General features: G+C 43.8%; 2 protein-coding genes across 8 annotated transcripts in view; both read left to right on the top strand.

Moving 5' to 3' along the window:
- Positions 1-43: 43 nt before the first annotated feature.
- LOC306917030 (uncharacterized protein) lies at positions 44-5,413 on the top strand. 4 transcript variants are annotated; one of them, XM_079495152.1, is made up of 6 exons: positions 44-149; positions 1,259-1,429; positions 2,607-2,740; positions 3,161-3,475; positions 3,669-4,010; positions 4,502-5,413. In XM_079495152.1, exons 2-6 carry the CDS (start codon positions 1,268-1,270, stop codon positions 4,749-4,751), a joined length of 1,203 nt encoding a protein of 400 aa, XP_079351278.1. In that variant the 5' UTR covers positions 44-149; positions 1,259-1,267; the 3' UTR covers positions 4,752-5,413. The 4 variants fall into 4 exon arrangements, with proteins under 4 accessions (XP_079351278.1, XP_079351279.1, XP_079351277.1 ...); XM_079495153.1 differs by having other exon boundaries at positions 61-137; XM_079495151.1 differs by having other exon boundaries at positions 74-153.
- A 2,109-nt stretch (positions 5,414-7,522) lies between these two features.
- LOC306917240 (uncharacterized protein) overlaps positions 7,523-13,823 on the top strand; it is a 50,206-nt gene continuing 43,905 nt past the window's right edge. The window contains exons 1-6 of one of the 4 annotated variants that reach the window (XM_079495380.1): positions 7,523-7,761; positions 8,048-8,208; positions 8,994-9,192; positions 9,849-10,073; positions 10,653-10,791; positions 12,501-12,559. In XM_079495380.1, coding sequence (XP_079351506.1) covers positions 9,001-9,192; positions 9,849-10,073; positions 10,653-10,791; positions 12,501-12,559 — 615 coding nt within the window. In that variant the 5' untranslated portion in view covers positions 7,523-7,761; positions 8,048-8,208; positions 8,994-9,000. Of the gene's footprint in view, positions 7,762-8,026; positions 8,209-8,948; positions 9,193-9,848; positions 10,074-10,652; positions 10,792-12,500; positions 12,560-13,823 lie in introns of all 4 variants that reach the window. The other 3 variants (XM_079495377.1, XM_079495379.1, XM_079495378.1) reach the window with 3 other exon arrangements.

Genomic DNA, 13,823 nt, shown 5'->3' with positions numbered 1-13,823 from the left:
AACAAAAATGTTCTCCTAGGCGACCATAGCCTAGTGACTGAGTGAGTGAGTCTCGCGCGCGTAGTAGCCAGACAGACAGACAGACAACTATTCCACAATCTCGTGCAAATGGCTCGCCAAAAACAACAGATGCGTTGGTTGGTACTATAGTAGGTTGTGTTGTTGTTTCTTTTCCCTTTTTACCTCCTTTATGATGAATTCCTGCTCTGCTCTAGTCTGTTCTTTGGCTACAGTATAAGTGTCTATTTGTACGTCTCTAAATGTCTTGATGAATTGAACTCTTGTAAACAAGTGTAATGCTTTATTGGGTCGTCCACTCACAGTTAACAGTCTTTGTATTGAGTTGTGCTTGAAATGTACTGTAAATCTGCAAACTGTTAATAAATATTTCAATCAATCAATCAAACATCTTTTTATGAAGAACAGCAGCAAGATTTGTGAACTGCAGTGTTACGATAAAATAAGTTTCTTTTCCCTTTTTTACCTCGCCCTACATGATTTCCTGTTTTTTTTATTGTTATATATAGAATTGTATATTTGTTCGTCTCTAAATGTTCTGATGAATTGAAAAGGGTGTACCCTGTCGTAAACAAGTGTAATGCTTTAACAGTGTGTCGTCCACATAAACTGTTAAATACTGTCTTCAATCAATCAATCAAAGCCAATGGAATATAACCACCCTAAGGAGACTAAGGGTGGTTAAGGGTACTGCATGTACCAATTAAATAGAGCGCTATAGACCTACTGTACATGTAAACTGAGCTGCTACTTGGACACACATCTTAAATCTGATTTTTTTTGTATACTATTTAAATGCTGCTATTTATTTGTCCCAAAGTGACTGCAAAACAAATTGCTGCTACTTGTTTAAAAAAAAGCTGTATTGTGAGTGACATAGCTTTGTTTACAACATGCTATAACCCTCCAACTGTATATACTTTCCCTATTTTCAACTGTTTTTATTATATTGTGACACAATGTAAACGTAGGTTTTCTCATGCCAATAAAGCTCCTTTGTTTGAATTGAATTGAAGCACAGGCCTGGAGTTGTGCCCCTCTTGCGTGCGTGCGTGCGTGCATGCATGCGTGTGTGTGTGTTTGCCTTGTTGTATTGAGCGATTGTTTTTGAGCGGTGATAGCCGCTCCAACACTTGACTATGTATGTGTGTGTAGCAGGCAGCACAACTGTCTACTGTACGCTTATCAAAGGCACTGCCCACTTCAGTTCACACTGTTTTTTTTGTTTTTGCAAAAGTAGATAATAAACATGGCCACCACGCCGTTGTGTCCCAGAGCCAGGATGGCCCAGAGGAGAAGGATCCTCATAGTGGTGGCTATGCTGGAGGCACAGGAGGAGGAGGACGCGATGCGTGGCCGACGGCGGTACGGCTCCTACCATGACCTGGTGAAGGAGCTGCATCTCGACGAGGTACTAGTACTGCTGTATATTTGTATGTCATCATTAAATGTAGGGATGCACGATTAATCTGTAGCATAATTGGAATTGGCCATATCGGCCATAAAAATGCTGTATCGGTATCGGAATGGTCTCAAAATAATACAGATTATTTAATCGGTTTTAAACAGCAAAAAATAAATAAAAATTAAAATAAATCTACATTTAATTTGTGTACTCATCTCATTCAGTACTCATTCAGTTGTGAAAACAGACACTTGGAAAAGTATTATGATATTTATTTATTGATTGAATACTTTATTAACAGGCTTTGGGCCAATAGCCGCTAGGACCTAGGCTTGTTTCCATTGTGGTCCTCTGTATAATATCGGAATCGGTCAGAATCGGTATCGGCAGATATGACCCTGCAATTAATCGGAGATCGGATATCGGTCATAATTTCATAATCGTGCACCCCTAATTAAATGTTTCGATGAATTTGAGTGTGAAGGAGGACCCTACTAGCCTCGGAGACTTTCAGGTTTTAACAAGAAAAAGAAAAGCCTGGGAAAACGAGACACATTTCCTGGTCTAGGAGTGGGAGTGAAGTGAATTACAGTGCGGAGGGGGCATCGCTCCAAATTTGGTCACGCTGGCTGGGCCAGGCTAGAAGGACCCCAATGGAAACAAAACATATAGCGTTCTTGAGTTAAAATCCTCTTAGCACAGTGGTTCCCAAACTTTTTCATGTCAAGGACCCCCAAATTGACACTAATTACCCTGCAGACCCCCATTTGAAATGATATGCCGGAGAAGATTTTTTACGGCTCTCGCAGTGATTCTCAACCCGTTTAATTTCAAGGACCCCCAGTTTGACATGCATATTAATCTACAGACGCCCGTTTAATGGCATTTCTATCTCTGGGACCCCAATTTAATTTAACTCTGAGAGTGTACAAATGGGGTTCCATTTGTACACTCTCAGAGTTACAGACCCATACATAAGGGTCCGTTTGGTTCCAAACGATAATTTAGCTGGGAACCCCCTGGAACTCCCTCAAGGACCCCTGGGGGTTCCCCAGACCCCACTTTGGGAACCACTGTCTTAGCAGACATTGTATTGAACTTACTACTAACTTACTACGACTTTCCTGTGCTTTTATTCTGCAAAGTTCAAACTGTTAATAAAGTATTCAATCAATCAATGCAGGCTCGTTTCAAAGCCTACTTCAGGCTGAACAAGGGCCAGTTCGAAGACCTGTTGAGGAGAGTCGCACCGGAGATGTTGAAAGAGCAGACTGCAGAGCCCATCACCGCACACGAGAGGCTCTGCATTTGTCTGTGGTAAAAGAGACACACACACACACACACATTTTTAACGTAAGTAATAAAGTACCAATACCACAATATAGAAGTACTGTTAAGTTCTGTATTCACACATTTTCAGCCTAGCTGAAGTACATAATAGGGTTAGATGGTTAATGTATGTGTTGTCTTAATAATCCAAATATTCAAAGTAACTAGTACACTTGAAGCTGTCAAATAATTGTAGTGCAGTAAAAGTACAATACTTGCCTCTGAGATGTAGTGGAGTAGAAGTAAAAGTACTGACATTTTGAAATACATATACATCATTTTAAAACCATTATTTTACCGTGTGTTAGGCAGTGAAGGACCGCAATATGCCATTTATTATATGTTTTATTAGTGTTTATTCGTTTCATATGAGCGTCTCTTCTTTTTCACCTTTTTTTTCTTTTTAAGGTATCTGGCAACCGGGGACTCCTTCCGCTCCATAGCCTTTATATTCCGTGTGGGACACCGCACCGTGGCGCGCATCGTGCGCAGCGTCTGCAGGGCCATCTGGGACTGCCTCATGCCGGAGTTCATGCCCACCCCGGGCAAAGCCGAGTGGGGGGAGATCGCCCGAGACTTCCAGGTCGCCCTGGACTTCCCGAATTGCGTCGGCGCCATCGACAAGAAACACATCGTCATCGAGGCCCTGCCGCCCAGTGGCTCCTTGCATCTCAACAACACGGGCACGTTCTCCATCTTCCTCCTCGCCGTCGTGGATGCCAGGTACCCAGTGGTGTAAATCAGCGGTTTTCAACCCTTTTCACATCAAGGTCCATTATTTATTCTGCATTTGAGGCACGGACCACCATTTGATGAGATTTAGCCTCTCAGACCCGTAACGGAGTATTTCCACATTGCAGTATGTGATACTTTTTACTTAACGTAAAAAAACACTTCTTCCACACCACCGCTGCAGGTACCGTTTCAGGGTGGTCGAGGTGGGCGCCTACGAGAGGAGGAGCGACGGCGGCGGCGGTACCGGCACGCTGACCTCCTCGCCCTTCGGACACGCCCTGCACCACGACACGCTGGACCTCCCCGGAGACGCGGCGTTCCCCGGGGCCGAGCACCTGGGCACCCTGCCCCACGTGTTCATCGCCGACGAGGCCTTCCCGCTGAAGAAGAACCTCCTCCGGCCCTACCCGGGGAGCAGCAACAACGTCGGGGAGAGGAAGGTGTTCAACAACCGCCTCTCTCACGCCCGGAGGATGGTGGAGTACGCCTTTGGCATGCTGGCGTCGCAGTGGCAGCTGTACAGGTGGGGCTGTGATTAACTGTCACACAAATAATTGAGATTAGCGATTAAATAGAGGGTATGCGCATTGCGCATGCATAAAGTGGGTGGCAAAGTGAGTTTAGCGTCGTTTAATGCAATCAGATAGGACTTTTCTGTTTGGATGTATGGCCAGAAAGTAGTTTTTTGCCACTCAGTAGGCGGTCCCGCATAACTTCCTGGTATGATGGTGATGTCACACAATTGGAACATTATGAATAGAAATCACATTTCTGTTTGCCTTTTAGGCTTCGTAATGACAGATATGACAAGTTACTGAAATATACCAAGACATTATTGGCATTTTTATCAATGTTATACTTTTAAAAAGGTCACAAAGTGACGCGTGTGTAAGCTTGTAGATCTGCTCTTTCAACATAGAAACGATTATGACGATTATGACAAAAATAATTGCGATTTTCTCAAATAATTGCGATTAGACGATTATGTAATAATTGTGACAACCCTATGTGCAGGAGGGTGCACGGCATATCGCCGCCGGTAGCAGAGACCGTCGTCAAAGCCACCTGCATGCTCCACAATTTCCTCCAGTGGGACAATGTCGACGCGACGCCGGACATTCCGGCGGAAACTTCGCTGGGAATGCAAAATAGCCACCGGCTGGGCAGCAACAACGCCAGCAGAGAAGCCATGGCTGTGAGGGAACGGTTCACACAGTATTTCGTGTCCCCCGCCGGTCAGGTGCCCTGGCAGGACCAACTCTAAACAGACTCTCACCCTCTCTAAAACCAACAGGATAACACACAAAGGTTCCTGGGAACTAGTTTCCATTGTGGTCCTAGTAAAGCTGCTATAAGCAATAATATGTCAAAATTTGAATGACCTTTTTTTCTTTTCTTTTTGGTATTCAGACAGACAGCAGTGAGAAAAACGCTCCCAAAAAATGTAGTCTTTGTGACACATCTAAAGGCCGCAATCTGCATTCAAAGATTTTCCTAGAAGCTTTGATTTGCCTGTCTACTTCCTAATTGGTTAGTCATTGCGACCGATTTTTTTTCTACCAATGACAAAGCTTCTAGGAAAACCTTTGAATGCAGATTGCGGCCCCTAGATGTGTCACAGAGACTAAAACAATTTGGGGAGCGTTTTACTCATTGCTGGCTGTCTGAATAAAATAATAATAATAATAATAAAAAAGGTAATTAAAATTTTGACATATTATTGCTTAGCTACTTTAACAGCATTAAAAAAATAATCAACAAATACAAACGCATGTTTTAAGAGCTGGGAAAGTTAATACCTCTCCTTGTGGTCTCCTGATTTAGAAAGAAACCATGTTATTGGAGGGGTACATTTGGAAAAGAAATATACAATTTAGAGCAAACTCAATAAAGAGCACATTCTGTACATAACAAATAACAAATGAACAAGAGTAATTAATAAAGAATGTATTACTTTTCAGTAATTGTGGTATTAATTGTAATAATTTATAGCTCTATATTGCTAGTATAACCTGTTCAACTCATACGTTGTTATAGCTTTCAATCAGGGCAGTATTCAGAAAATCTGGTTTACGACTCAGAAGGCGTTTTTAGAATTGCCCTCTGGTTTAAATGGATGAACAGGGGTCTCCTTCCTTGTAATTCAAGCTCTTTAATAACAGAAAGTACATGTTCAACTGGGTCACCAATTTCATCCAATCAAGAGGGAGAGGGGAGCCCATTTTCCAGCTTTATATTTTATAGTGTTGCAGTTCCAATTGTGTCTACTAATGTTTTGTATGAATTCTCTCTCCTGATAAGTTGAGAAATGACACTCACACTGAGAAAGACACTGCTTTCGCTTAAATAATGGTGAAATCCCTGTAAGACAAACAAACAAAAAGGTTAATATGAAGTTCTAGGTGTGGACATTTTGTAACATGAGAGTCATTTAGCCGAATCAAGACATCCCATTTTGATAAATACAATAAATCTGATGAATTATGTGAACCAAGGTTCCGAACAATTTGATTTCCTTCAGAGAACAAAGGCAACCTGAGTGCTCTTACCTCTTACTGCATCAAAAGTAATCAACAAACTATTCTATAGTCAAATTGTCAAATACAAAAATTGCATGGATGCACCTGGGACCTCAGTCATGTATCCCAAGGTCATCGGGGTTTCGGCTTTTGGGTCTCGTGAACATCATACCCCTCACTCGGGTGACCCAGCCGGGGTGATCAATTCCCGACTTACGTCCCAGTAGCTACCCTCGATCAGACCCACTAGGCCCTAGTGGGTCTGATCTTTCCCTAGTGACTAGGGAAAGACCAGGGCCACACAATCCGTTGGAACCACTCCGGAACTACTTTGCCAGGACTTGGAGGCACAATTCTGGCATGTGGAGGGACTAGGCTCTGTGGGTTGACTCCTGTCCGGGCCCCTCCTACGTCTTACCAGGCCCACTCCTGCTCCCACCAGGGGTACAGCCAGGACCTGTGCGTTGCAACAGACTCCCAGCACTAGACACTTCATTCAGGAGTGGTGGATTCTTGAGCCGCAATGGTTCTGCAGGCTCCACCTGGGCAACGGTGGTGCTGCAGGCTCCACCTGCGGCTCGAATGGCCATCCTAAAGGCCTCACCGAAGGTTTTTTTTGGGCTTCCTCCTCACAGAGGATGCAGGCTGGGGCGCCAACCCATACTGCTCCCGGGGTGCAGTATGGGAGGCACACATTTTGAAAATGGCCGTTGCAAGGCATTGTGAGTTTGTAGATCTGCTAGTTTCGCAATATTTGTCTATGGAGCCGAGTCAAATAAAATGGGGAGTCCCCAGTTAAATATTATTTTGGGGGTCACAGCCTGAAAAGGTTGAGAACCATGCACTGTGGTAAGTAATCTAATTTATTTTGTGTGAGTGGTGCAAATGTGTAGCAGTCTAATTACAGTACAGAACATGAAACTGCAGATGAACTTTTTGTCCCTAGACAGAGAACGGTTAAATCAATTCCAACATTTCCCCTGGTCATTTGCTCAATATGTGCGCAGAATTTAGCCTATGCCAAATTAATTAAAGTTAAACTAACTCAAAATTGTAATTAATAATTTGTCAATTTGGGTCCATGGGTCCATTTGGTTTCATTTTCATTCTTTCATTCTTGGGATTTTCATTCTTGAGAGCGTAAGATCTATAAGGGTCCATTTGGTTACCAACTTTCCTGGAACCCCCGTCCCCCTCAAGGACCACTGGTGGTGGTGGTCCCCAGACCACTGGTTGAAAACCACTGGATTAGACCATTCCTTTCTTACACTGTCAGAGTTACAGACCAATAGTTTAGTCCATTTGGTTTGGTGATGAATTTGAATTCCCTGCATAACATCTGAGGAATGTTATTCTACACAGGCATGCAGATAGAGATTGGAGCTAATTAGACATGTGTTATGAAACCAGTATTTGGAAAGTAGTCAAGTGCTTGCTTATTCAAATTCATATTATGTGAAAGTGAAACATATAGTGAAGTGGAGTATTCAAGCGGAACCTTCGTAGTGGCGTTTGTTTCCCGTCGGAAGCTAGACCCGGCCGTACACGAGGGGGACAACAAAGAACGCCCACCTTTTATGAAAGTTGGAAGGAATATGATTTATTATAAGTTATTGTAACTATGGTTAGAGAACATTTGTCTGGTATTTACTAAATATTTTCGCATTAATTATCTTCCGCGGGTTATAATCATTATTGTTCCATAATATTGTTCAACGGAGCTCAGCCGTACCGTCATAACAAATCCAGTGAACGGTAAGTTGCACAGGAGCACGCGCCGGAAAATAGCAGATCTGCAAGCTCACGAAACGTCGCAGCGCGACGCGTTGTGAGCTTGCATATCTGCTATGTCCCGTGCGCACACAACACCACCAACCGCTGGCATTCTTTGTTGAGCTTTACAGTCATAAAATGACTTTTTGGGGGCAATTTTCAAATTGCAGTGAGTCACCCAGCCTCGGAAACATGCCATGCATTTATTTAAAATGGCCAAAAATGACGAGAAATGTGCTGTTTACAGTTTTTCCCTTCCCGAAAGCAGGTCCCCTCCCCCGGTGGGTGAGCCCACAGGAGCCCTCGGTGCCCTGCGGTCCACACAGGAGGGGGTGGAGGTGGTGATTATGCGGCCGAGGACGGCGTCTGGAACCCGGGGTTAAAAAGCCGTGTCCCCCCCTCCCCCTTTTGGGGGTGCATTCCTTGGAGGTGAGTGATGTTTTAAAATCAACGCGTGATGATAAAAAAGAAAATTACACACCCGTGCCGTTGGGCGTGGGTGCTAATTGGCACCCACTTCCCAGAGAACAACCATAAAAACAAATACGTGCACCATGCGTTCAGATTGTGCCCAATTTGACCCACAGTGGGGCAGACTGATTAGACAGGCATGAGGCAGACACACACATTGTTTATTCAGATTATTTTCTACTTAAAGCTGTAGGAAATACATAGTACATACAATACAGTAATACAAGTAGGCCTATAGTGGTTGCAAAGTTATTTGAGTCCCGTGGTGCGAGTTCTGGTATCGTTTTGATCAATATTAAGTAGTTCTGGTGATTTGGTGGGGGGCACTCATTAAAAATAAAGGAATCCGGGGCGCCCGGCCTAGTGTTCCAGGCGCATGCCACATATAGGCTGACAGCGCGCCGCGTGTTCAAGTCCCGTTCATGACGATCTTTGCTGCATGTCTCTCCCCTTCTCTCTCTCCCTCTTCCCTGTCCGTCTTCACTGTAACTATCAATAAAGGCACAAAAGCCAAATAACAAATCTTTAGAAAAATAATAAATTCATCCACAGAACTAGTGTCATTTGTATTGTTGACCTATTTCTACCAAGTTGGGGCTCGCAACTCACTTGAATGCTAAAAATATTCAAATATATATATATATTTGCGACAAAACAGCACAGGTATATGACGTTTCGACTGTTTGTCTTTTTTCAAGTATATACTTGAAAATGACCCAACGCTCGAAACGTCGCTCGCACAGCCCTGCGATGGAGAACAGTGACGCCCTCGAGGCAGAGGAGGATCTTCTGCACTGTCCCTGGAATCCCGTGTGCATCGGCGGCCAACAGCTGCTGGCCAAGGCTCACTTCGGCGACACCGCCTACCACATCCTCCTGACGGACATGAATGGTGTCTGGGAGGAGAGGATGGACGCCATGGCCATCCAGAGGAGAGCACAGGTACTGCAGGATAGGAGGAGATCATGGAATGTCTGTGACGTGACACAGTCTCACTGGGATGGACACAAAACAGAATCCATTCTTTTTGCATCCAAATGTCCCCTTTAGTAATTTCAAGGTCAGAGTTGATAACATGGGGCGGCTGTGGCTCAGGAGGTAGAGCAGGTCGTCCATTGATCCGTGGGTCGGTGGTTCGAATCCCGGGTCCTCCTGTCCACATGTCGAAGTGTCCTTGGGCAAGACACTGAACCCTTCATTGCCTCCAATGGGTCGGTCGGTGTGAGCTTGCCACCATTGGTGAAGTGACTATTGAGGATGCTGGCGTCGACTGTTCGCCACTTCAGCTCCCAATGTATGAATGAATGAACCATTGTAAAGCGCTTTGAGCACTTGGAAAAGCGCTATAAAAAAGAGCAAGATTTATGGGCAGAATTTCCTCTTTTGTCAACAAACGTGCTACCAAGACTCCTGCTGGAGCTCTCATTCAATGGCACTTTGACTATGCTTGCACCTCTTGGTTCTCCAACATCTCAATGTCTCTAAAAAACAAAATTGACTCTTCTTTTAGTTCTACTGTCACAGTTTTAGCCGACAACATCATTATTATCAACACTGACTGAACACCTCTCCACACTTGGTCACTCCCTTCCTTCCAGGAGCTGAACAAGCGCTTGCGCGCCGAGGTGAGAGCCTTCTTCTCCCACCTGCGCGACGTGGCGCGGCCCTGCCTGGTGGGAGGCGTGCCCGCGGAGGACGCCGCTGCCGCCCAGGTGTCTGTGGTGCGCCAGGCGGGCAGGCACCTTGACGTCAGGCTGAAGAGCGAACTGGCGGGGCTGCCGTTCTACTGGGAGTTCCGCTGCACCTCTGCCCCCGTGGCAATGGTATGTAGCTAGGGGCTGTCACTAGGGATGCACCGAATATTCGGCCGAATAGTGGCAAAAAATGCATGTTCGGTATTCAGTTCGGTTGATTACAGAGCCAAAACCGAATTTGTTGTGATGGCGTGATCAAAACACGGATTCAAGCACGCATTCAATAATTGCACAGGGCAGATATGACACATAAATTAAATGTACAAAGAAATGACTGACATTTAATAATTTTATAGTTACATTTTCTTTAATGAGCTGAAATAGCAGCTGATCTACAGCCTTGTAGATATTGTAAATCCCAAACTCCATAATGTCTTGAGCCAGCAATGATTTCCAAGTAAGCAAAGAGAGGGACATGGATGATATGGTGAATTCGCTGACTGCATTTTCTGTAACCACTGTAAATGTAATGAACTGATCTCAGTACGTTCCTATTGATTGATTTATTGAGTGAACATTTTAGTCACAGTAAAAAGCACTAAGACTTGTTTACATCAGGGTCCTCCTGCCCATGTTACTAAATAAAAAGTGAGCATTCTGACAATCAGCCACTATAACTGATTCTGATTCCAATCGTGTGCTTTCCAGGTGTGTGGCCAGCTGGTGCGCCCCCTGCTGTTGATGAGCAGGCTACTACAGGGCCAGGTGGAGCACATGGGAGGGTTGCTGCTGAAGAAAGACGCTGAGATCCAGGACTACAGGGAGAACGGAGCCACACTCACTAGAGGTACACACACACGCGCAAGCGCACGCGCACCCCCCCCCCCCCCCCCCCCCCATCTGAAAATATGTTGTTCCAGGGACCCCCCCCTACAACTAAGCAAAGATTTGAGTTAAAAACGTTCGCTCTGAAAGAATATATATTCAAAGATTTGTGCCACCTTACAATACCAAAAAGGGTTCCCGTCCAGAATGGGCTAAAACAGAGACTTTTTGTTTTGTCTGGAGAGAACTCCAGCATTGCACATGCCAATCTCGGGTATACAGTACTTCACGTATCTGTGTGAAGTCGGCGGACACCTTTTTAGGAGACGGGAAGCAGGTTGGAGTCTGTTCATTCCAATGGAGAGTGAATGTGAACAGCTTCTGAGGAAGGAATGGAGACCTTTGAAAAACGATGACGCGGACACACCCACGTTTGCTTTCTGACTAGGTCTTTCTTATCAGTCATGATGACTGTGTTCCTTCCCCGATTCATCACATCCCACATTACCCTTTTCCAGAGAAAGGGGCTTACGTCTCTCCTTCTTTCTCTCCCTGGATCTCTATGAATCGCTCTCTCTGATTTGACTCTTTAATAAGATCCATTTAGAGACAAGTCTACTGTAAACTGGCCTTTTTTGCCTTGCAATCTTGCATTTCCTAAATAGGCGCTGTGCATACATATTGACCATATGCAGACCGCGACCATCTAGCCATATACGTTAATGGCAGGGTGGTAACTAGGTGCAATTTCAAACAGAAAAGTCCTATCGTATTGTATTGTATTGTATTGTATTGTATTGTATTGTATTGTATTGTATTGTATTGTATTGTATTGTACGACCATACGTCATACTCACCAACATTGCAGCTGTAGGAAAAGCTTGAATTATCCTCTTTCTATCTGCAAAGTTTTTTGTTTCATAAACATCCACTGTAGAAATGTTATGAGCTACTTTCTGTCCTTGCAGGTGATTATTGTTCTTATAAGAACCATGCACTGGCACCATTTTATCTTTAAAGTATGATGGAAAGCTACCATCATACATCACGTTACCATTAAAATGGAAAATAAATACTCGCCAGACCCGTTCAAGTGAATGGCTTAAACTAGAGGTCCCATCCGTACAATCTGAACTAGGAAAATCAGCTTTTTGCTTCAATGCCGCCACCACATGGAACACTTTACAACAAACATTGAAAAATAATACCCCAATATCTTATGGTCAATTTAATAACCTGCTTTTGAACCTCCCTACCTCAATATGTAACTGTTTTTAACTTGTGTTTTGTCTCAATGTCTGTATAATAATGTCTCTATGCCTTACATGAAGATGTGATTTGTGTTTTATACCTGCACGTCTTAAACTGTTTCATATAATGTATGTAATCTCGTCAGCATTGAAAATGAGGGAGAACCTCAATTGCTCTTTCGAGAATAAATAAAGGTTTCAATCAATCAATAATTATTATTATTATCATTATTACTGAAAACGAGCGCTTCCAAACTCTGATGGCAAAATGGCCACGGTCTGCAAAAGGTCAATAGCCTCAGGAGGTGGCAGATGTATTGGTGGTAGGTTTTTTTGTCAGCTAATTCCCATTGTTGAGTGCTAATTGTCTCTCTCTCTCTCTCTCTCTCTCTCTCTCTCTCTCTCTCTCTCTCTCTCTCTCTCTCTCTCTCTCTCTCTCTCTCTCTCTCTCTCTCTCTCTCTCTCTCTCTCTCTCTCTCAGAACGCCTGCAGACCGAGGTCTTTGACGAGCGAGCCTACGGAGAGAACTTCATGACACAGGTGAGCAATCTGCAACAATCACAGACACCCGTGCACTAACTCTGGGTGGGGGAGCCCTGGATCGAGCTGCGGCCACTCTACCCCTGAGCCACTGCCTATACTTCACACGTATTGACTCCCTGCCATTCCTTTCTCTTTACCACTTTGTCCGTAAACGTTAAGCGGATGTAGTGACCGACCGTGGCCACATCGTGACATCTCTCTCTCTCTCTCTCTCTCTCTCTCTCTCTAGGGTTGCCACAATTGATATACATAATTGTCTAATCACAATTATTTGAGATAATCGCAATTATTTTGTCATAATTTCTGTCTTAATTCTCTATCTCTCTCTCTCTATTTATCTCTTCAATAGAGCGTCGCAGTCCCGCCCCTTACCATGGACCAGGAAATGAATCAAAATGCATTTTCCCCATAGACATTTCGTAAAGTATTTATTTAAAGACCTTTTAAGCGTCGTACGAAGCCAACTCGAGTCGTGACACACAATATTTTGGACCAAACAAATAATTACATAGAAGAAAAACACCAAAAAAAGTGTTGTAACCTGCCGTTTTTTTCTTCTTTCTAATAATTTTTTCGGCCCCAAAAATTGTGTTTGTTGTCATGATTTGTCACGACTCGAGTTGGCTTTGTAAACGTCTTTAAATAAATACTTTCTGAAATGTCTATGAGGAAAATGAACGGAGAATCATTTCCTGGTCCATGGTAGGTCTATAGAGACCAAGAGAGTCGGTGTGAGATTTACCGTATTTAGATTTTCAGATTGTCTTTGTTATGACGTGATGTGTGAGTGTGTGTCTGTTTACTGTATAAGGGTGTGGAATTTCTCAACCCTCCCTCGCTTTGGTGACCCCTGTCTACGACCGTGCGTGCGTGTGTGTGTGTCTGTGTGAGTGGTAGAGAGAGAGTGGGACAGTATTTCAAAGCCACCGGTGGAATGCCTCAAGGCAGGGGTGGGCAACTTTGACGATGGAGAGGGCCACTATATTTCCACACTCACTCCAGAGGGCCACATTGCATATTACTGTCGTAGCAAAAATAGCCGATCTACAAGCTCAAAACGCATCGCAATGTGATGCGTTTTGAGCTTGTAGATCAGCTATTTTTGCTATATTTGAATTGAAATCTTGAATACGTTTTTGCTATTTTTGAATTGGAATCCTGAAAAGTAACAATTGTATATAATTTCAAATGCATTTAGTTATGTTAACTTTATGAACTAAATACATTGGACATAAAAAAGGACAATTTTACAACATTTTAG

This window comes from Electrona antarctica (genome assembly GCF_951216825.1).
Source record: "Electrona antarctica genome assembly, chromosome: 24".
Taxonomy (NCBI): Eukaryota; Metazoa; Chordata; class Actinopteri; order Myctophiformes; family Myctophidae; genus Electrona; species Electrona antarctica.
This window is presented reverse-complemented; position numbering and strand designations above follow the sequence as displayed.